We start from the raw sequence: 25,258 nt of genomic DNA, 5'->3' as shown, positions 1-25,258 counted from the left end.
TCGTTCACTCAAAAAAAAAATCCATTCATAAATAAGACATTCTCGAGGATAAAGGGAAGTATGGTTACATCTGACCATTTAGTTCGGAATACCGGATGCCAGGGACCAGTAGGAACCGTGCATTTTCGTCTCTCGGTCGGGGAATGTGAATCGGGCCGATGATGGGTGAAAGAGCAAAAGTGACTTCCGATGGCTGACCCCCTTCTAATGGTTCTGGCTGTAATGTGCGAGTCATCTGAAGGAGGCAGCTTATTTATGTTCAGACCTTTTGGCAAAGAAAAAACATGTTCTTCTCTTCCCAGGGGTTGGCGTGTGTGTGTGGTAGATTCTTCCGCTTAATAATAATAACACGCCAAATAAGCACGTATTGAATTCTTTTCTGCTTCCATATTTTATATAAGTGGATCCGAAGAAGAGTGACATGCCACTGGACATCTGAGTTATTATTATGGCAGCTAAACAAGAAGATCTGTACTCCAAAGTGACTCCTCGGAGGCAGCGTCAGAACCGACCAGGTACCATCAAACATGGGTCTGCGCTGGACGTGCTGCTGTCCATGGGCTTCCCAAAGACCAGGGCGTGAGTATGAGCCTGTCTCTCTTTCCTACCGGTGCTATTATGATGCTATTACTGTCTCAAGTCAACAGTGGATCCAGCTGCCGACGCTCATAGCAGTGGTGGGAAAAGTACACAAGTATAACTATCAATACTGCAATGTAGAAATGCTCTGTTACAAGTAAAAGTCAGGAATGAAACTTTACTTGAATAAAAGTACAAAGGTATTGGTATAAAATGTAGCCTACTTAAAGTACCAAAAGTAGAAAGTACTCATTGTGTAGAATGTCCTGTTTCACAAGTTTTCAAATGTATAACATGTATAAAACACGTTTGAAAAGCAGATCTACAAGCTCACAACGCGTTGCAAAACACACACACACACACACACACACACACACACACGCACACGCGCACACACACACACACACACACACACACACACACACACACACACACACACACACACACACACACACACACACACATATAGGGCTGCCTGAAGTGGCTTCATATTTATAATAAGCATAGAATCCTCACATTTTGCCTAGTGCTGCATTAACAACAACAACTTAGTTTCAAAATATAATAATAATAGCCTAATAATAATGTTAACTTAACACTGATGTCATTGTGGTGTTTGTGTGTTGGTGAATCAAGGATTTTTTTTATTTTCCATTGTGCTATATTACAAAGCACGTCTTTATATTACCTACTACTTTTGCTACCCATGCAAGATAAAACCTGGACCCTGCACAGGATGTTCACAAACTCAACAGATGGTTTCATCATATGACATCGAGAGAAACCAGGTTGGATGATGATGAACAAACCTTTCTGTTTCTTGATAGTTATTCCAAACAAAGTTGGGAAGGGACCGACTGAGCTCAACTGAATCCTGTTCCAGTGCTCAGCCTCATGTCTGAATCATCTTTTCCTGTACTAGGAACTGTGACTGGCACATTGAATACAATAACTCGACCTTGGTTGTGCATACTTTATAGTGGCTGTCAAACAATTGCATGAGTCTCTAGAAGTAACTATGTCAGTGTCTTAACTGCTATAAGTCAGTGGCAGTGTGGTAGAGAAATATTGCTCCAACCAGAAGACTATTGTGTCAGTTTTGTTGAAGTGTTGTGCAAATACTAAAACTTGAGAGCTGTGGCCGACCCTGTGGTTGGACATGAAGGGTGGCCTGCGGAAATAGAATTGGCAACTACCGTATTGGCAGCTACAAAAAATTACCGAAAGACAGCAGCACCATTCAGGTGAGATATGAAGAAGAACAAATATAAAAATGTCCCTCTGCTTAATTGATTTCACAAGTCACAACACTATGATTTGTATCTCTTTATCACTTTTATTACACTTGCTATATCAATACAATAGACATTTGATGGGCACCAATATTATAATATTAATTGACAAATAAAAGGAGCTTTGTGATAATAAATAGTGCATGCTGTTCATACTTAAAGAACAATATTTGTGAAGATGACAGCAAAGTGTGCTCAGTAGTCATAATTTTCTGGTAGCAATAAAACCAACATTATTTTCAATACAATGTCATTTTAACCAATGTATTGCATATTGGATTTTTAAATATCAAATAATTAACAGTATTAGAAAAATGACATTGATCATCTACAAACTTGTTAATACAACTGCATATACATGTCAAGCCATAGTGGCTGCCATATCAGTATGCTTGCATTAAAACAACTCAGGTTTAAACAAAGAGGAACCATAGTCATCAAGCAAGTAACAACTACAATTAATCAGTCGCTGTCGCTTACGTGTTATTAATAACAAGTTAATCGTTTATAACTGTACAGGTAATCTGCAATCAGTTAAGACAGCATTTTCAGAGTGTGTTTAGGCATAACATTCTTTTCATAACACACGCTCACAGAGGCAAACTGAACTTCACTTTCTACACAGTTTGAGATAAGGAATATCAGAGGCTTGGCTTGTCATAGCTCCAGGGGACAAGAGTCACATTGTGTTTGGGGATTGCCTGAACCATAGGAACCATGAATCTGAAAAGCCCTTCTGTTGTATGGGAGGAATTCCTGCTGAATCATTCAGGAATTGACCGGTCTAATCAGATGGGAGCCAGCTAGATAGTCGCTGATCCCTCCCTGTGCTGCTGGAGGGATTGTTGTGTAGGATGTTGTGGTTTGAGGCAGGTTGGAAACGTAAAACTAATTTACATTTCTTCGCAACCATGATGCACACTTGCTGAAGTATAGATTAGCCTGAATCCAGCGGAGAACATGACAAATGATTCAATCGAAGGCTGAAGTTGTTCAATGCCTCTTGTTTTCATTTCCTGTTCAGTGGTCTGATGTAAGCTGTATATTCTATAGTTGTTTATAGAGTGTGGTGAGAAGATGGTCATGAGATAAAAATGAACATCTTAGTCTGGGGTGATGACAAACTTGTTTGTGAAATGCAAGCAGAACATAGTTAACTGTTTGTGTTTATCTTTAATCAGAAATTTAAAAACAATCCATCACTTATTCTGTGAAGAGTTTGATGATACCTATACTTAGTGTATATGATATAGCCGCCTCTCTCTGCCTAGAGAGTAACTGTGTTTTATACATAAAAACATTCATGAACTGTTTCTGAATACAGTTTATTTTGATTTAATATGATAAATATGCTCTAAAGTTACTATACTCCATACTCAAAGTTGTCTTTTGTGTGCTATCAAACATGTAAACATGCAATGCAATGTAAGGATACAGGCTAGCCGACACCAACTCGGGACTCCTGGATCACCGCCCTCCACTCCCTCCTATCCAGCATTAGGGTCCGCAAACTCTAACTTTAAAAAATAAATCGAACTACATACTGTTTGTTGGGAAAGCCAATTCAGTCGCTGGGATACTGTGGGCCGCAGTAGTAGACATACATACTGTGTTATTGCAGATGATCCTGTTTCTTTATTATATTTGAAGACAGTCCTGCAGTAGGTAACAACAGTTCATACAGTAGATCTAAGGTCTTCTTCTTCCTCTTAAAATTGTAATTAGTCCATTACATTTGATCCCTTATTGGAAATTAATTTGTTACAGTAGCCATTAGTAGAATAAAGATGCAACACAACATAAATGCACATTACAGAAATTCTCATGAATGTATACAATGTTATAATATATCTATAATAGATCTACATACTGTAGCTCTCTCTTCTTGGGTCTATAGTCTTGTTTCTTGCAACAATCTTTGGGTCACTATTACCTTGCCATTCAGAGGAAATAGAAAGCATGACCATCCATGACCATGTCTGTGTGATACTAATGAGGATTATTCAGTAGTCAGCAGTGTTACAAATCCCTATTAAGCTTAGCCCCACTTGACTTGCTTGGAACTTTTGGCACAACACCACTAAAAATGACCTCAAATGACCTGGTACCTATTTCCAGGTACTAATGGGAAAGGCAAAAAACTGTCTAGACTAGAGCCGTGACTTGCCAAGTCAGGACTATGCAATGGAAAGGGGCCACAACAACTCGCTCATCTGGACCTGCTTGGGATATGCAACTAGACCAATTCAAAGCCTATTTTGCTTGAAGCTGTAAAGTAAAAAAGCTGAGTACAATTATATGAGGGATCATATAATATTGACCATACAGTCAGAGAGCAGTCCTGTGTTATTCATAGCCAGTTTAGGCTGATCTCACTTAGTCATTGAAAAGACCCACAAATAGTGGAAGAAGTGCCTTGCCTTCCCTTTGGCTCTGAGTGAGTTCACCAGGCCCATTTATAGCTGACCAGACTGGGTTGAGACCAGTGTTTCCTCTGCTGAAAGGCCTCTCCTGAGAGTGTAAGGTCCAGTTCAGTGTTGCACACTAGCGGGTCTCGCTGTATACTGTTAGTGTGATAAGTGGTTAGTGATGTGTGCTTGCTGTCGGCTTGTAAACAGGAAGTGTGTATTTCCCCATAGAGCTGAGTAGAGGAGGGGCCTTCGGGAGCTGTGTGTGTTGTTGCATACATGCAGTCAAAATGTGCACATGAGTGTTGCTCTATTGGGGTGGTCTATGGTTGAATTCAGTGCAGACAATCTACCACATTGGCATTGCTGTTGTTTTTACTAGGGTAATCTATGAATTCAATCAATGTCTAGTAGTGAAAGCGTAGTAATTTGTGTAGCAGATATTGATAGGGTACAGTGAAATCAAACTATGTTAGGTTTATGCTGATTGCGTAAACAATGTTTAACTAAAAAACATTGCCTTGGGTAACAGAATGCACCCTTTAACAGTGTAATAAGAAACTAGTAAAGAGATTACACTGCTTTTAAACATTCAAACTTTGAAACATGCATCAGACAGTCATGATGACAAAGGTACAATTTGATGTTGAAACAAGAGCCTGTTAGCAGTTATGATGAGCAGGTGAAATAAAGGCTTCAGTAATGGCTTACAGATTAAATAGAAGCCTTAGTCTTTTGACGGTCATTGTCATTTGTTGAAACAAATAAAATGGCCATTGTTTTGTAGTTGAAGTTTTAAGCATAATGCCCCCCCCTTCCAAAATCATAAGAAAGGCTTTAGAGTTATTCCTAATCCAGAGAGATTTCCCTCGCATCATTCACTCTCCAAACATTTTATCCTTGGTTAGCCTTGAACAGGAAATGCAGTTTATAAATAAATCATTCAGATGCTTAGAGCCAAGGAGAGGCCTATGGGTTAGACACATACTTATTTAGGGCAGTTTGTCCATCACTGTTTCTCATGTATTTCATGGTTTCTCAATGGCTGGACGGCCTATCTCGGCTAGGCTATCAAAGTATTATATTTGTTGTATGTCTACTATATTTATAGTATTTACAGTATGTACTGCAAGCAATCCAATCTTATAATACAGTCTTTTGATGTTAGTCACAGCTGTATTCTGGTAAATCCTACAATGCTTTATTAAATAATATCAGCTACTTTTCCTCTTCTCTAGACTTTAGTGTCTATAATCTGGCATGATAGAGATTATGGATAATAAAGTGAATTTAAAAATGTTCCCATTTAAAAAGAAATCTGCAGATTTGCACCAGAATTTTGAAAAGTCTGTCATTTGAACGTGTGTATTGTGGCCTTATTATTAAAGTGTGGCCTGCATATGGGTGTTATTTTTGCATTGTGTGAAATTGGGTGAGCCATCTGGTCGGGTGTTGAAGCCAGGGCTTTCCTAGCTAACATGTGTAGCTCTAGCAGGGCGCAGTGCCCCAGGGTTAGCAGACTTTGCCGTATCTAGGGCCCTGTCAGTGGGGTAGATTTAAAAATAGCTCATTCAATGTGAACATCAAGAGTGGCACAACACTCACAGTTCTCTCCTCTCTGATGGAGGTCTGCTGGTGACCGGTGAACATCGTTGTCCCTTAATAGTACATATACAAAGGTTTTGAGAAACACAGGCCCAGGAATACAGTAATATCATAAAGTCCAGTACAGTTATTCATTTTAGCTTGACTTTGCATGGAGCGGTCTATTTATAAAATATTTCAATTGAACAGGAGTGGCAATCATATTCTTCTCTTTTGGTTCACAGACTAAAGCTTATATATGCCATTAAAGGTATGCAAGAAAAGGTTGGTTGAGGTGAGGGCGTTTAGCAAGCTAGCTTGTCTGCCAAAAAGTTGGTTGAGGTGAGGGAGTTTAGCAAGCTGTGAGCCATCCGTCAGTTAGGCCAGTGGTTCCCAAACGTTTTAGCCCGAGACCCCAAAGAGAAATGAGACATTTGCCTGGGACCCAAACGAGTGAAAACAGCAGATCTAAGCACGTTGTGAGCTTGTAGATCGGCTATTTTCCTTACTTCTTAATTATACATTTTTATTTATGGAATTTCAGATTTGTTCCAACAGATTCCAACAGATTTGTTTGTTTGTTTTAAAATGTATATAAAATAATAAAAAAAAAAAAAATTAATAAAAAAAAAAAAAAATGGGGGGGAACTATTGTGGCGGAACTATTGTGCCGCAGCGCACATTTCCGGTCGGACATATTTGACCGCCGGACGCACTTCCGGTGTTGTCCGCAAATCTTTCTTGTGTGGATCAGCTGCCTCTGAGATTGAGTGGGCTGAGTGGGCTGGGAGTGGCCAGCGTGGGCTGGGTGGAGCGTAACCGTGACAACAGCTGCTTGCAGGCTGGTGCAGGCTTGTTGTATGGGCTGGTGTAGGGTTACAGATCCATGGGCTGGGCGGACGTTAAGATCCCCTGGACTGGGGGACGTTATAGCCAATTGGAGTGCTGCATTTGGTCTGTTGGTGACAAATACCGCTGGCTGCAGTTTACAAATGTAATATAATATATATATATATATATATATATATATATATATATATATATATATATATATATATATATATATATATATATATATATAATATATATATATATATATATATATATATATATATATATATATATATATATATATATGTATATTCTATTTCTTTTTTAAGTCGCCCCATTCTGTGTTGCCTAGAAGTGGAGGATTGATTGTGGGGTCATGTGATCAGTGACATCATGAAGATGTACTCTTTGGCTTGCAGAGTACAACTGACACTTTACTTTAACAACACCACTTAAGCTATCGGGAGAGTGTTTTTTGCAGGTATTTCAGTCCGAGTGTATCAAAAAAGCAACAGGGTTAAGCACCGTTGGTCCGACCAGTTTAACATTCACCACGTTAGCATTCACCAGCGTCGGCAGGTTAGCATTTCACCAGGTTAGCCTTCACCAGCGTTAGTTTACTGAGGTTGGGGTTAAGGTTAGGTTTAGGTGTATCTCCGTCCCCCCGACTTTCATCACCTCAATTTGGGGATTCCCTTGCATAAAAAAGTTGGAGAACCACAGAATTATGAGAAGGTCAGTGGGCCAGGGTGTGTTTCAGAAGGCCTGAATGCCATAATACTCTGGGATATCAAATCATGTCAGAGCTGTCTTATCAGTAAGTCCCTTAAGAGGCAGCCCATGGTTTCAGAGGTTTTATAAAAAGACACTAATTCGTTTTTGAGCACTTAAGAATACTGTAATCAGTTCTTCCTTGTTTCAGGAAAGAAAGCTCCAGAACAGGTCTCCCTCGTAAAAGAGATCTTGATCTCAGTGGGATTTTCAACTTTATATAAATAAAGGTAAAAAAGAAAAGAATTACACATATGAAAAGAGTTGCTGTGCGTGTCACTAATAGAATAACTAGTGTTAACAGGAGCAGTAGCTTACTGGTTAGTTAGTAAATTAATGTATAATGTGGAACAAATACATTCAGCAATGTGGTATAGGCTACATTTTAACAGCATTTCCTGTATGCCGAGCTATGTGCCTGGCCAGATGGGCTCGCTTACACAAAATGAAACAACGTTGGTGTAATTAACCTGGTATACCAGTCACGATGACATTACTTATGTAATTTGTTATTGTTTGTAAACCTACTGACAGACACTTGAGAAGATAATGGATAAACTGCACTTTCAGTCATTGTCCCAGCAATCTGGCTAACCATCGTCAAATCAAAGGGAACGCCCTCGCTGTTTTGTTCCTTTTCATAGATAAGTCTCTTCTCGAGAGATTATTGTCCCAATGGTTCTCCAACATTTTCGTGTCAAGGACCCCCAAATGTATATGTATTTGGCCACGGAAAATATAAGAATATTCATGTTGAAACGTTTCAAAATCATTCAAAAGTTTTCACACTTTTTCTACATTTTTTATGTTTTGAAAATTGCCTGTCTACAAGACAGACCAATCTTGTATATTGTCTACTTTTGAATATCTGAAGGCATACCCCACTGGCCCCCATACACCAAACATATACAAGGGAAGGTATGTGTATACTGCTATGTGGAATGTAAATATGGTTTCACTTCCTCATGATGCTTGAACATTTTGAGTAAATAGTTGTAAACATTTTAAATGTTTCTTCTATACTGTTGCTTCAGTGTAATGCACCAACCTCGACAAGCCAAATTCCTTTTACAAACATATCTGATAATCATATTATTGTCAGCATTATTTAGAAACACATAGGCCTGCAGTTACCTCATTTTAAATAATACCTATTTTGCAACAATTCCTCTAAAGCCAGTAATATGGTGAAATGGTAAATAATACCTTTACAGTATATGGTGCTGTTATCCAAAGCACATTACTATGTGCATTACATTCACACACACATGCACACACCGACAGCAGAGGAAACCATGCAAATCACTAACCTGTCCATTGGCAGCAGCATAGGGGTTCAGTGACTTGCTCAAGGACATTTAAAACAAACTCAGGGGGAGCCAGGGATCGAACTGGGAACCAGTGTACCTCCTGGTGGCAACAGTGGTGGCAGTGGCGGCTCACGTTATCATATTATTTAGAGATAATATGAGAGGGATTAAAATGATCATTTGGTCCAGTAGTAGTATTTTTAAATTGTGTTTTTAGAAGACATGGGCAGTGGTTTTCTTTATTGTGAAAGGACACCGTAACCATTGATTTTGTGCAGTGTTTTGATGGCTCTCTGTTCTCTCTGCAGGCTGAAAGCTCTGGTGTCCACAGGAAGCAAAAACGTTCAGGCGGCGTGTGATTGGTGAGAACACACAGACATCTCACACAGTCGTGTATAACTGTATATTATTTATACATGAATGAAGTGCAATATTACACGTTTGTCAAAATGGTAATCATTCAATCTATTGCAAGGGTCTTCAACAGGGGGTCCGGGAACCCTAGGGGGTCCTCAGGGTTATTACAGGGGGTCCTCCAAATCTTTATGTGAATAGAAACTTTTTTTCTCCTTTTTAATATTAACCACTTGAACCCTAGCATCCATATTCTGAGAACTTTAGCCAAAAATAGCAGATCTAATAGCTCACAACGCTGCGAGGCGTTGTGAGCTTGTAGAGCGGCTATTTTCGGCAAAGACGTTTGGTGTAGAGGGGGAAAAGTGCAGACTAAGTACAGAGTGAAATGTCAAGTTATGTATTGACGGTTCAAGTGGTTAAAAATACTATCTGACAACACAAATTGACATGAATCCAAAATACACTGATGATTGTGCTCTCAAACAATGAAACTATATGGAATCTATGAACAGGTTGTGGGGGTCCCTGCTTCAGCTCTCTCTCGACTAAGGGGTCCTTGGCCTGGAAACGTTGAAGACCCCTGATCTATTGGTTCAGGTGTAACTAAACTAGCTGTATAGCATTGATGCCCTCTGCTGGACCCATTTTCCTCCCTATTCAATGACACATTTACATGTCCTGTCCATTGGTCCAGGCTCTTCTCCCATGTGGACGACCCATTCCTGGATGACCCATTGCCCAGGGAGTATGTCCTGTATCTGCGGCCCAGTGGACCACTGCTCCAACAGCTCACACAGTTCTGGCAGCAGTCCCGCCTCAGCTGTGGCAAGAACAAGGCCCACAACATCTTCCCTCACATCACCATCTGCCAGTTCTTCATGGTCAGTCTCAGTCTTGCTCTCTCTCTCTAACTGAATTAGTATCACTTTGTTGGTACCTTTATATTGATATACTGTATATGATTTGGTATATATAGGATAATTAGGCTGTTGCATGCTCCAGGGTTATACACATAGAGCTATATTTTCGTCCATGCCTCATGTGATCTACTGTACATCGACACGCTGTGAGCTTGTAGATCAGCTATTTGAACTATTTAAAAAAATATATCAAAATAGTTCAAAAAGGCAAAGAAGTTTAGGGATAAGGAGTAAGGCATGGAAGAAAATAGGGCCCATAATGTCATGTCCCAGAGTTTGTTTTCATTTCAGTCCTGGATCTGAGTATTATTTTGAGAAAGTAAAGTTGCCATGTTAGTCAATCCAACATGGTTCTCATTCTTATCATAAACATCAGATGGTCCAAGAAGCCAGATCCATTGAGAGAGAGAGAGAGTGACTAACATTGCAAAATGACGAATATACTTCTAAAGAGCAGTAATCCAGCTATCACATAGTTATATTGACATATCGTCACTGTCGGCAGAAACCTTGTATCTCCAAGTTTCCCCCATGGGGGGGTCCCCAAATTATTATTTTGATTATGATTATTTTGGGGGTCACAACTGGAAAAGGTTGAGAACCTCTGCCATAGAGCACTGCAAAGGGGAGGTGTGTGTGTGTCTGTGTCCAGCTGAAGCTCGTTAATGTTATATACATCAAGGCAATTATGTTTCTGCTCTCATTTTCGGTTTTCCATTTGGGCCTAAAAAACGCTGCTTATCAATTACTAGGTTAATCGATCGTGAATACAAAATGAACGGTTTTGGACATACCGGGTCCGGTACACGGTTTCCACCCGACAACAGCGATATTTTAACCGTTGGAATATGTTCATACTGACTGACTGACTCTCTGCTTGTTTCTCTTCCCTCCCCTGTGGTCAGTGTGCAGATGCCAAGGTAGAGGCTCTGTGTGAGGCTCTCCAGACCACCGTGGCAAAGTGGAGGGGCCGCTTCCCCGTCCCCCTCCCCCTGGAGCTCTACACCTCCTCAAACTTCATCGGCCTCTTTGTGGAGGAGCAAGTGGCCGAGGTGCTGCAGACCTTCGCTGCTGACTTTGCCACTGAGGCGGCTGCTAAAGCAGGTTTGAGCCCCAATTTAAAAAAATATGGAAATATAGCCCATCTACAAGCTTATCTTCGTTGTCGGGTGAAAATGTCCAAAAACGTTTGTTTTGTATTTAACATTTTGAAAATGAATTATAGTGAAAATAGCCGATCTACAAGCACACAACGCCTTGGCACCGTTGTAGATCTGCTATTTTCACTAGTTTTGTGCGACAGTCTTGTATGATGAAGCAGGGCTTACTTTACAAAAAAAAAACTACAAATTTGAAACTTGGAGATACAAGGTTTCTGCCCGACAGTGACGTTATAATGCGTTGCAAAATGTGTTGCGAGCTTGTACATTTGGTAAACGTTGGAAAACTGTTGAAATGTTTGGACATCATTTCGCCTAATATGACATGCCCAAAATAGGTACGTGGGTGCTACAGAAGGGATAATGCGCTGGGAGGAAGTCAGTATTGAGAAAATAATAGAAATTATAGAAAAACGTGTTACATTTACACCATTAAATGCAGGATAATGCACTGTGTGCTGTACTTAAATTTTAAGTACAGCCCACAGTGCATTATCCTGCGCTTATGAGATGCTTGATCCGGTCTAGGCGGAAACCACGAGCTTTGTTTTGGTTACCCCGTTTGTTTCCCCAATCCCTATTAAAATGCTCAAGTAGCCTAAGTAGTGTAGTCTTGCCAGTTGCTACGAGTTGGACTAAAAGATGCATATACCAAACGAATTTCCCAAAAGCAAAACTACCTCGCATCAAGGGGTTTATTAGGTAGGCCCTAAAAGTATGTCCTTGAGCGCAGGGGAATTATTTTGGGTTAAAACTGAATCCGGTTTGATCTTTCTGGACAAATTGTAGTCCTTTGAGGACTACAACATGACATAGAGTGGTTTCTGCTGCCGACCGGATCAAACCCCAAAAAGTGACGGGATCCCAGGCTAAGGAGAGGGGCAGGGAGGGAGATCTCTGTCGTATAGCGATTCCTACAGGTTGCTCACCATGCCTGTTCAGTCTGGGTCCTGAACTGGGAAGAATAGTGTGTTCCCCTGCATGTGTTATTACGTGTGGCATAAATGTATGTATTTATAGCATTAAAATGCCTCTATATGACTCCCTGTCTCCATTTCTCCTTTTGTCTAGATGTTCATGTGGAACTCAATAAAAAGCAATTCCATCTCACGTTGGCTTACCATTTCCAGACCAGTCACCTGACGGTGTTGGAGAAGTTGGCCAAGAGCATCGATGTCTCTTTGGGCTCTGATTGGCTGGCCGTGCTCTTCTCCCGGGATATTCGCTTTGCTAATCATGAGGTAAAAGGTTTTGCACCAATGCTATCTAAAACAGTGGTTCTCAACCTTTTCAGGCCGCAACCCCCAAAATAATCACATTTTAACTGGGGATCCCCCACCACCCTGACGAGCACTAAGAGTTGAGGCATTACATTTTGTATAACATGGTTCTATTGTGAAAAATTGCAGATCTACATGCTCACATCGCCTCGCGTTGCGAGGCGTTGTGAGCATGTAGATCTGCTATTTTCACAATTTCTGCCTCCAATATTTGACAATTTGGCCAATGTTTAATTTCTCATTTTAGAGGTATTAAAAAGTCCTTAAATTGTCACTTTAGGATTGTGCAGATACCCTCTATAAACTTAAACGTTATTTTGGTTTGTTTACTGTTGAGTGAGAAAACAATGTTGCACATTAAGTTAATCAGCTGGGGACCCCCCAAAATAATTTGGGGACCTCCCTGGGGGTCCTGACCCACAGGTTGAGAACCACTGATCTAAAACACGAACCCTTGTTGTAAAGAAAAAACAAAGTTGTCCTAAGCAGTTGGTTACTTTGTACATCAACTCTCGCGTTCCGACCACCGGGTGACACTCTGTCCTTCTCCAGACGCTCCAAGTGATGTACCCGTACGCGCCTCAGAATGAGGATGAGCTGGAGCTGCTGCAGGGGGACTTCATCTTCATGTCCCCAGTGGAGCAGGGCACGGCCAGCGAGGGCTGGGTGTACGGGACCTCCCTGGCCACCGGCCTGTCTGGCCTCCTGCCTGAGAACTACGTCAGCCGTGCCGACGAGTGCGACACCTGGGTGGTCCACGGGTAAGGACACTCCTTCCACACAGTGGTCATTTTGACAGCAGATTTGGATTTAGTTTTAGTCATCTGAAAGCTTTTAGTTTTAGTCTAGTTTCAGTCGACTAAATCTACAGTTTATTTTGTAGACGAAAATTAATGGTATTTTGGCTGATTTTACACGTGGTTGCATGCTCACGTGTTGTGACCTTGTACTATTAGATCTGTTATTTGAGTGAGTGCAACACCCGAGTGCAAGCAAACATAAAACGACTTGACTTTTAGTTCTACTGGATCTCTTCTCCACTAGTCCCTCCATAACATTTTGTCTATATATTTAGTCTTGGTTTTTATTTAATTTTCACTAGTGAAAAAAGGTAGTCGATGAACACAGTCTAAATGAACACTGGTTCCTCATTAGCCCGTCAGCTTAGTTTGGCACTCTCTTTGACAATACAAATCTTTTAAATGTAATAATAAAGATTATACATTTTCATGAACAGCTTTGAACCTGTCATCCCTGTTTTGAGCTTGTCCATTATGGGTGAAAACGATCAGCAATGTTCAAAAATAGCAGATCTACAAGCTCACAATAATGCATAGCTTGTAGACAAGCTTGTAGAAGTATTACATAGGGCTTAAGTGGTTAAGCGTTTCACTCTGAGCTCAGTTGTGTGTGCGTCTCATTCTCAGGTCTCACTCCTTTCTCAACTGTGCCTCTCCATCCAACGCTGCCAGTCCTGTGGCTGGACTGTTATTTGATGGACAGCAGGATGGTGGTCTCCTGGAGAACCCTGGAGATCCACCCAGCCTTACTGTTCTCTGTCCACCACTCCAGGTACAGTGCAGTGTGTAAGGGTAGACATTAGGTTAGGTTAGGTAGGTTAGCAGGACGATACCCAGCATGCATTTGAGCTATACAGTAAGTGAAGCTGAGTGAAGCACAATCTCGATTCTGATCATTACCCTAAACCAGGGGTTCTCAAACCTTTTTTGGCCGTGACCCCCAAAATAAACATATTTGAACTGGGGACAAGCACTTGGAATTGTAGGTGTTACATTTAATGAAAAATAGAAGATCTAATTGCCGATCTGCATGCTCGGAACGCATCACGTTGCGAGGCGTTGTGAGCATGTAGATCGGCTATTTTCACAATGTTCGACTCTTGCTTACTTAATATTTGACAGTTTGGCCAGTTTGGTATTTAAACGGTCTTGAAAGTCCTTAAATTGTCACTTTATAAATGTGCAGATACCCTTTATACACTTTGGGGACCCCCCAAAATAATTTGGGGACCCCAAGTTTGAGAACCACTGCCCTAAACCATAATAACCACACCAAACGCATAAATTGTGCATCTGTAAACAAACTGATGCCTGAACTTATCCTGCTCTGGCTGTTCACAAGATGCACCATGGGTATTGTCCTGAACACCAAATCCGTTCAAAGTGCTATCTTTGTATGATATTCCTTCCCCTATATGGTACAGTATGTAGAAAAGCTATTACAGTGATCTGACGGCTACCTGTAGCAATAACAAAGGTTCTATTCTTTTTCTTAGATGTTGAGGCCAAGTAGCCAGTCCTCCCTGCCGAAGAGGAGTCTGTTTGTGTGTCGCCATGGTGAGAGGATGGACGTGGTGTTTGGGAAACATTGGGTGGCTCAGTGCTTTGACTCCAAAGGTGGGTCTGACCATAATTCTGTTTACAAATAAAATCGATAAATTAAACATTAATGTGAAAATGAATATTCTCATCTTACATTTGGGGTAACCAGTCCTACATTTAGCTGGTGGAAGAATTGTGTTTCTTCACGAAAAAAGGGTGTTTCTTAATAATTTGGGCGTGTCGCAGGACTTTTTGATTATTAGTTCGGAATGGCTTGATGCTCTGGAGGGCCGCTCACAGATTTCGATATGGCAGACAGAGTGCTGTGACCTTAGAAATCACACATTTCACTGAACAGGATAATAACAGAAACAATGTTAGAAGATCATCTGCAAGCCTTCAAAAACTTTGTATATTTCATGTATATGTGCTTGTATAGCTTTAGTTATTGCTAGTGTGCTACCATATAACCTAGCAGCCCACTGTGCTCCTCAGAGAGGACACGGGTGGCTTTTCGGTGCTTGTAGATCTATACTTTCCGGCAGTGGGTCTTACCGGGACAGGGGTCAGCTCGTTGGATCCGGGCTTTCGAGGCACATCCCTGGCCGGCCTGGGCACGAAAAAAACGCCTTCTGGGGAGTTTGAGGGACCGCCCTGTTTTCAGACTGTTATCACAGTCATAATTGACATTTATGTCATTTGTTCTTGTTTATTAGTGGCAATCCTCCTTTTTGTTCCTTGGTCTGTATGCTTTTACTTAGTAAAGTAAAATGTTATGTCTGTCTCTCTCTCACTCTCTCTCTTTATCTCTCGTCTTGTGTGTCTCCTTATTTGTGCAGGCCGATATGTTCGCTCTAATCTAAACATGCCCCCCAGTCTGCCAGTACGGAGTGGAGGATACCGGGACTATGATAAAGATTGTCCGATTACTGTGTTTGGCTGCACCCAGGCCCGTCTTGTAGGTTGGTAGTTCTTCATTTTAAATAATTTCTATTTAGGTATGACACCTGGAAATAGGGTGTGTGTGCGTGGAATCTACTGCTTCAACATGCTGCAAACAATGTTTCTAGTTAAATATAATAACAAGAAAAAACAGGAAACCCAGCTTTGGTCTGGTAGTGGAGGATTTCTTTCCTCACTTTCCATCTTACAAATGAAAGGAATTCATTAATGCACCAGTGACTTACATCATTTTCCAGCATAGCCCAACCCCAACGGTTGGGCTATACTGGAAAATGATGTAAGTCACTGGTGCATTCGAATCTGAAAAACATACTTGCATGCCGTTGCCAGTAATGAAGATACCTTAAAACACAACAAATGACTCTCTTGAAAACGTATTCATTAATCAATCTATACATGCATAGCTACAGGAGAGACTATGTAAGGAATTCAATTGAATTTCTTTCATGGGATTTTGATATGGCAATTGTTTTTCATTTGCAATGCTTTCATCATGAATAATATATGTATTTGTTATCATGTGCTCCTCGCAGGTGAAGCCTTATTGGAGAGCCACACAAAAATAGACTTTGTTTACTGCTCTCCCTCACTACGCTGTGTTCAAACTGCTCAGAATATTCTGCAAGGTAGGATCTGATTGTCTTAACCACCATCATGTTTGCCACTCTTTCTCTTTGTGGGCTCTAGGAGCTTTTCTTTATTTCTTTTGAACAAATTACCCTCCAGCATTTTTAATTTTTTAGCCATTTTAGCCACTTTCACTCTCTTTGTTGTTAAATCCATTTGAGATTTGATAGATACAAGTCCCACCTGCTATTATACAGATGACACATGACCCAATCTCAAGTTTATGGGGTGTGACGTGTATTTGTGATCTTATTCTTGTCCAGAAATAACATTCACATGAAACTAAAAGACAATATTTATCAGGTCTCCAGCTGGAGGGGAAGACAACAATCCGATTAGAGCCTGGATTGTTTGAGTGGACCAAGTGGGTTTCAGGCACAGCACTACCTATCTGGATCCCTGCAGCTGAGCTAGCTGCTGCTAACCTGAGTGTGGACACAACCTACCGGTAAACCAACTCAATCAGAACAGTGAAGATAACTTTTCATTATAATATCTATAGACTTTAAGGCACTGGTTCTCGTGGATAAATTCTCCACGCAGATTCTGGTTGCAGCATCAACGTAAGAGTCTATATGGGTCCCATCCATAACTCTGAACTAGATAGACCGCTCTACATCTGGGCATTAGCTACATTCCCAGCTGAGAGGTAAGGTAACCAAAGTAGAGACTTTGTTCTAAAACAACCTCAACCAAATATTCATGGTCTGACACATAATTCCTGCACTACTGCCACCTGCTGGGGTTAGCGAGCAGCAGTCCCAATGCATTCATATGTCAAAAACCTGAATTTCATTTACTCATTACTCATTGTCCATTTTCTTTTTACTCAAAGTAAGAGTAGAGTATTTACTATTTAAATTACTCAAAGTAACAGTAAAAGTAGAGCATTTAAAAATTACTTTAAAAGTACAGATCCTCAAAAGGATTACTCTTGAGTACTTTTACTTGAGTATTTGATAGTTAGGAACCCTTATTGGTCTGTGTAAAAATGGAGAATAACTCCTAGTTCCATGAACACTGGATTTTACAGTTTACTGGTAGAATAAGGTGATACAAAATATTATCAAATGGTGGTCCATGGCTTACGGGGGCAATCCTTGAAACTTTAAAAAGTTAAGAATCTCTGCTTCAAGGTTCAAGGGTTTCAGTTGTTTCAGCTGTACGTGAACAGATGTTTACTGATGCTGTCTACTCTCTCCCCTCCCGAAGACCTCATATCCCTGCCAGTAAGTTAGCAGTGTCAGAGTCCTACGACACATACATCAGCAGGAGCTTCCAGGTGACGCGAGACATCCTAGCCGAATGCAAAAACCTCGGTAATCCACACTTACTATCCTCATCTTTTTTTTGTATGAAAATATGTGTGAAGAAAAACAGTGCTGCAAGTTCCCAGTTTAGTTAGGATTCTATATATAGTGTAAGCCAACAGTGTGTGTGTGTGTGTGTGTGTGTGTGTGTGTGTGTGTGTGTGTGTGTGTGTGTGTGTGTGTGTGTGTGTGTGTGTGTGTGTGTGTGTGTGTGTGTGTGTGTGTGTGTGTGTGTGGTGCCTTTGTGTCTACTTCCCTCACACAGGAAACTCAGTCCTGATCGTGGCCCATGCTTCCTCCTTGGAGGCCTGTACTCGGCAGATGCAAGGCCTCAGCCCTCAGAACTCCAAGGACTTCGTCCAAGTTGTTCGAAAGGTCAGTCAGCTGATCCTTATTTATCTCTAGACACTCCAGACATGTTTTCTCATCTTGCCTGTACATTTCGCCCCCGCGGCCTGTCTTTATGCTGTCTGTCTCTCTCTCTCTCTCTCTCTCTCTCTCTCTATCTCTCTCTCTCTCTCTCTCTCTCTCTCTGATATATATCTCTGAATTATGTACAATACATCTACCTCCTGTATTTACATCTGTAGATCCCCTACCTGGGTTTCTGTGCTTGCGAGGAAGTGGGAGAGACAGGGGTGTGGCAGCTGGTCGATCCACCCATCTTGCCTCTGACCCATGGACCCAATCACAGCTTCAACTGGAGGGAAATGCTCCAGCAGGACTGAGGCATGTGCCCTGCGGCCCTCCGTCGCCTGGCCCTAAACTGGCCCTGAACTGCTGAACAAATATTTATTCTCTTCCCACTGCTTTAAATCCAATCCAAATGAAATGTCTGGCTTCCATCACTAATGCCATGTAAAAGAAGAAGAAAGAAGAAATCCCTCGTTCATTGAGTTAAATCTATTCAAATGCGCTGCTCATGACTGAGAAGGTACTGTATGGTGATTGGCGCAAGAGTGATTAACTGGTCAAACTACGCTGTGGCATATGGGATTCCGGTAGAAAACTAAAAACAAACACTCTCAGACTGTATATAATGCAGTTTTCCGGGTGCACGGATTACGAAGATTCACAGTAGGAAAGTAATAGCCAGAACTCCGAAGTCCTTCTGGTACTTCTGGTAGACCTGAGGACGATAAAAATGAAAAAAAAAAAAAATGTTTCTTTATCGGTGGCGCTCAAACTTTTTCATGTCAAGGACAAGGACCCCTAGAATTATATGTATTTGACCACGGACCCCCATCTCAAAATATTTTTTTCCAGGGACCAACATCATTCAAAGATTTGCCCACATTTTCAGGTTTTTCAAAAGTAGCTGATCTACAAGCTCATAGCGCGGCACTCGGTGCCGCGCTATGAGCTTGTATATCTGTTATTTTTGAATAGCTAAAGTATAACATAATGGTTAAAGTCAAGTGGTTAACTTCTAAAGTGACACAGATGCCTTCCAGGTCTATATGGGCATTGTTATACGCACCGGTATGCTGTGCCTGTCCGTGCGTATATGAATTAAAAGCATCAGAAGAACTTCAGACAGCTGGCTATTATACTTTCTTAAGGCCCATTCCCACTGGGCCAGATAACAGATAAAAGAAATCTCTTTCTCCAGATATTTTTCCATTCAAAGTGGATGGTAGATACAGATAAAACAAATATCTACCACAGATATTTGCCACAGATACTTTTATCTGTGGCAAATATTTTTTTTATCTGTAGCTACCATCCACTTTGAATGGAAAAATATCTGGAGAAAGAGATTTTTTTATCTGTTATCTGGCCCAGTGGGAATGGGCCTTTAGTCTTACTCTCATATGGAATTCAACATGGCTCAGCATCCTCCCAGTTCAACATCTCAGCAGCACATGTAGAGATGGTTCTTGGCGTTTGTTGGCTGCTGAAGGAGTTAACAAATTGAACTCAGGTCTTGTGCTACAGTATATGAGAAGTTGCAGCGCTCATCCTCATGCTTGGGAGTCGAGCGTTTCGAGTTGTGGGGGACGTGTAACTGCCTCCACATTCACTGTGACAAGAGACTTGTGGCACCCCAGAAATTATATTTCATGCCTCATCATGCCAGAAAGTATTACGTTTGACTCATTATTCCTATACAACCTTACAGAGAGAAGAAGATAAAAAAGCACAATAGAAACACCAATTTTGACAATCATACCAGTTAGAGCTTTTCCTTAATAAGGGAGGAGGGAGGTTAAAATTCATATCATGAGAGATTTATTTAAGTTCACATTCATCTGCCCGCAGGCTGTGAACCCGTTTCTAACAATCTTGTAAAGCAGGGGTCTTCAACAGGGGGTCTGGGACCCCTAGGGGGTCCTCAGAGTTACTACAGTTACTACATTAACAGTTACTACATTAACCACTTGAACCCTAGCATCCCTATTCTGAGTGGAACATTAGCCAAAAATAGCAGATCTACAAGCTTACAACGCCTAGCACTGCGAGGCGTTGTAAGCTTGTAGATATGCTATTTTTGGCAAAGAGGTTTGCAAAGTATTTGACGGTTCAAGTGGTTAAATGTCTGAAAATACACATTACTCCAACATGATGACAGTGCTGTCAAAATCTAAGCTGTTTTAAGAAATCTATGAACATTTCTAATCTGCAACACAATTTTATACAATATGTAGGGGGGTCCCTGCTTCATCTCTCTCTCAGATAAGGGATCCTTGGCCTGAAAACGTTGAAGACCCCTGTAATGGCCATGATGCACAGGCTGTATTTTATGGTAGTTAGATGGGTTGTTGTTATGGTAGCCACCATGAGGAATGACAAATGGGAGAACATCTGTGTTGGAAACATAGTATGAATACAGTTACACAATAAGTCTTAAATCTAGGCAAAATTGCATCTTCATTGATTAAAAAAAACAACAACCCATGCCCATGTATGTGTAATTAGATCCTGTCACCCTCTGTGAGCCTTGTATGGTAACATTGCTTTGCAAATATTTGATGCATTACTTTTTTTTTATTGTGTTACAAGGTCTTTGGTGACCTGTAGTTTTATTTTATTTTATTGTATTATTCCCAAAATAATGATACTCTATATCGCAGAAATGGCGCAATGATGAGCAGTTTTATAATTTACATATCAGCCTGTGCCATGTGTTCGGTAACATTGCTAGAAATATTCTTCCATTACTTTATTGTAAGTAGTGATCTATGGGATCAGAATGCTATTCCCTACTATTTCCCACAGCTTTATTTCAAATAAACAGAAATGGGTAGCTTAATGGGCACTGTTAAGATCTGAATATCTGAATATTTTCATGATGTTTTGAGGACACATCTTGTGTTTCCTCACAAGGAGCTTGCTGAACTGTGATTGGCATGAGAATGTCCAAAAATAGAGCAATAATACCCAAGAGGGAATCTTTTTGTGGTTTAAGTGATGACAGTGATGTAGCTTGGTATGAAAGGCAGTCAAGTAGGCCACTGTATCACCAAAGACCACTGGATATTATGGCTGTTATACAATGATTATTATCATGTATACTTCTTCATTCATAGCAAAGTACATACAGTACAGGGGCACATGACATAAAAAAGGTTGTTTATCCTAAGAGTTTCACGATTGCATTTATGATAAAGCATAAAGCACATCCAACATTTAGGGCTATACATCTCTTACCAATCAGACTTGGCTTATACTTGCACATTTTTATTTGTATCCCAAAAATATTCATATTTAAAAATCAAACCCAGTTTGAAGTGAGCAGTGGATTTGAGCAGTTCATTTTGTTAAGCTATACTCTGCGTGTGTGTGTGTGTGTGTGTGTGTGTGTGTGTGTGTGTGTGTGTGTGTGTGTGTGTGTGTGTGTGTGTGTGTGTGTGTGTGTGTGTGTGTGTGTGTGTGTGTGTGTGCGTGCGTGCGTGCGTGTGTGTGTGAGAGAGAGGAATGTGTGAGTGTGAGGAGTGTGAGTGTGAGTGTGTGCGCCTGGGCTGCTTAACACCACTCAGGCCTGCCACTGGTCACCCAGTGGTATACGTTACATATATAGTTACATACACACGCAGTCAAGCATGGGAGACGGTGTTCCAACGGTCCAAAACTTAAGCGGCTAAATGTCCTGCTATGTCCTGCGATGTCCTGCTCAGTTCAAACATTTCAAACTAAATTGACCAGGGTTAGGAGGGAGTGCCAATTTGAGTGGAAATACATGTGTAAATACAAAATGTTCTGTTCTGTTCTGTCTACAGCATTTCTGTGATTGTCAAACCCCTTCCAAACATTCCCATACAACATATTGACCTCTGACAGCCTTACATCTTTAACATACTCAAATGGGCTTTGAGCCCTGGAGTCAATCACTGCTTGGGCCCCATATTGTTCATGCTGGTGGTGACATAACTATTTGAAAATAACTCGTTTTGTTTGATTGAAATGTAAAGACATTTTATATTATTTCATGTTCTTAACAATGTCACAGTTCACCTCCATACCCTTATTGGATAATGTGCCATTCCTCAGTTAGTCTTTCAACATGCTTGCAAGTTGCAATACTTTTTTTTTTCTTTGAAAAGTGTGGGGGGAAAATTATATGAAGAAGTAAGATGAAGGAAGTGGAGTTTGAGCTACAATAGCACTCTGTAACAACACTGTTCTTATTTGAACTCATTTGATGATCTTCAGTGAGAGAACGTTATTAACATGACAGCAACTTAATATTTAATGAGTTGTTTGCAGCAATACAGCATAGTGCTGTATGTAAAGATTACATTTTCTATAAATGATACTCACAGATAAGAAATACCTTTCACTGATATTGATCATAAGGGTGTCCACACAGTAAAATCCTCAATGTTGATTTAACCCTTAGTTATGGGTACATTTAATTTGATTTGTACACTCAGTGTTAAATAAATACTCAGGATTTTACGGTGCCTCTGCTCTTACCTGTTTTGCTTGAATTATCGGTATGCTCCAAAAATGACAATCTTTACCCATAATATTGCTTGTTTTGGTGTTGTATTAAATTAAATGAAAATGTAATGAAAATGTTCATTTATTTAAGTTATTCACATTATTTAACCACTGTCAAGCTGGTGTATTTGGGCTGTGGTAGGATACAGTATGTGAAAGGGTAAACAATACAATTAAATAAAATCCAAAATCAAAATAAATCTTCGATAATATAGATCTACAAACTCACATTGCTATTTTCACCTTGTCGAATGATGACACATATCAGGCCTAAGTGATTAAAAAGCTGATTATAAGCATGAAGCAAAAATCTGGTTTAAAGTAGCATTATTGTACTACAAACTTGTACAGTAAGTATTGCAGAATATTTTTTATCATGAATAAAATATGCATTGGTCTTTTAAAAGAATATACACTGTCATGACCATTGGGAATATATATGTGTATATGTACTACAAAACGTTAGCAGAACAGAGTTGAGAGTTAGTCAGAGTTGTGCACACACACACACACACACACACACACACACACACACACACACACACACACACACACACACACACACACACACACACACACACACACACACACACACACACACACACACACACACACACACAGAGAGAGAGAGCGAGAGAGAGAGAGAGAGAGAGAGAGAGAGAGAGAGAGAGAGAGAGAGACATAGTGCCACAAGGTGGTGCTATATGATGGTACAATAGCCCCAGTCAAGTCCCTTGACTTATAAGGTTTGAGACACACTTTTGTCATGTCAAGGATGATCCAAACTGAATATATTAGAATCTGAACCTCTGTTTTGGAAGATTTCTGAACTTGAGACACTCACGTCACATGTGGTTGAGTTGTGATGTGACTTAAATGTCTGCCTCTGTGAATTGAGATTTATACAATTTAACCACAGGAACCAGCTATCTTATTCTGGGGTGAACATTTGACCAAGACCAAATACAGAGCCAAATTGGTCAGCTATAGGGGGTTTAAATGGTTAAAAGCTTTTAAGATTTGGAGAAGTTACATATATCATTAATTCTCACTATCCTATTGATTTATATGATTATTATTACAAATTTCACAATTTTACTTTACTTGCTTTGCTCTCTCTTATGGTCAGCTCACATAGGCTATACCATTTTAAGCAACTAATCAGATTCACAAATCATTCCTAAATCATTCATTCATGCCTTCATACAGTAGCCTTTGGCTAATAAGCCAATATTTTACTGTCACAAAGCAACTTTATGATTAATAATGCTACTCATATTTGCAATAATATTACTCTCACCAAATGCTGAATGAAATGACTAAAGTGAATTAATTAAGTTGAGTAAAGTAGAGTTATCCAATCAGTGGCTGGCTTAATAGGTCAAAGATTATTTAAATTGTTCATAGGAAATGAGTTTTAATTGCAGACAATGTGACTGTCATAAATTGATTGTATATTAACTGAACTTGGAAGGGGTGGATACTGGATATACAGGTGCTCTACTGTGACATGGTGACCAATTAACCAATTAGACACTGTGATAAGGTGTTACCTTCAAGGAGATTTGCACAACCATAAGGGTCTGTACACAGTACAGGACTTTACTGTGAAGTCAGACCATCCATTTTATCCAGCAAACTAACAAGCAGGACAAAGACATATGAAAATAAAACCGTTAAACATCTCAGAGAAGATACTGTCGGGAGCTCATTGAGGGTTCCTTCAGATAATCTCCCCAATGTTTTGAAGTTCAGCATGCAGCACAGTACTTGCCAAAGCTTTGAACTGGAGAACCTTGAGAGAGGACAGTTATTGTTTGTGGTGGTCTTTTGAACTTCCATTCGTTTGAGGTTTTTGGACATAATGTGACTGTTGGTTATGTTTTGTCTAAATAAACAATTAGTACAATACAACATTTGAAAAAATATGACTTAATGATGGCTTTATTATATTTGTCATTGATGTAACCTGTTGTCTCTAAGAACAGTCATCCTGTAGACCTATAGGGTTTGACACAGCTGCTAATTGGGCCAACAACACTGTCATGTTTAGAGCCAGATGATATAACAGGTTTGGCTCATATATTGGTAATAATTTTACCTTTTTGACCTTAATAAGTTGACCTTTTGGACAGTAACAGAAATTGCAGCCAATTTGTCCCGATTCTTAACTAGGCCTACTTGCTTGGTGTCCCTATATCAATTTATAGGCAAAACATTTTAATAAAATGTGGCTTTTCTATTTGACAAAATATCAGAAATCTGTAAAATCAGGATAATCAGACCCAAGAATCTTAACTCATTTAGACCTGAGGCCGATTCTAAAAATGCCTTCTAATGTTTTCAATTATTCAAAAAATTACAAAAAGAAAAGAAAATGTTGCTAATATACTGTACAGCAACAACCACCCCAAAAGGGGTTCCCATGGGATGGGTAGCCTGGGTGTGTAGACAGCAGCGAACACAACTGTCAAGCTAGGTTATCTTAATTCCACTATAGCAGTGCCAGTGGTTCTCAAATGTTTCAGACTGTGACACCCAAAATAAATATATTTGACCGGGGATCCCCTTACCCTGACA

At 40.2% G+C, this 25,258-nt stretch overlaps 1 protein-coding gene across 1 annotated transcript; it reads left to right on the top strand.

The window, feature by feature from the left end:
* Positions 1–59: 59 nt before the first annotated feature.
* ubash3ba (ubiquitin associated and SH3 domain containing Ba) lies at positions 60–19,042 on the top strand. The gene is made up of 14 exons (XM_080749021.1): positions 60–579; positions 9,084–9,137; positions 9,827–10,013; positions 10,958–11,156; positions 12,284–12,453; positions 13,045–13,253; positions 13,920–14,064; positions 14,789–14,909; positions 15,674–15,796; positions 16,331–16,423; positions 16,728–16,872; positions 17,637–17,743; positions 18,000–18,109; positions 18,325–19,042. The coding sequence occupies exons 1-14, from the start codon at positions 449–451 to the stop codon at positions 18,460–18,462; spliced, it is 1,932 nt and encodes a 643-aa protein (XP_080605147.1). The 5' UTR covers positions 60–448; the 3' UTR covers positions 18,463–19,042.
* Positions 19,043–25,258: the final 6,216 nt, after the last annotated feature.

This window comes from Nannobrachium achirus, assembly GCF_963921795.1.
Source record: "Nannobrachium achirus genome assembly, chromosome: 19".
NCBI classification, from domain to species: Eukaryota; Metazoa; Chordata; class Actinopteri; order Myctophiformes; family Myctophidae; genus Nannobrachium; species Nannobrachium achirus.
This window is presented reverse-complemented; position numbering and strand designations above follow the sequence as displayed.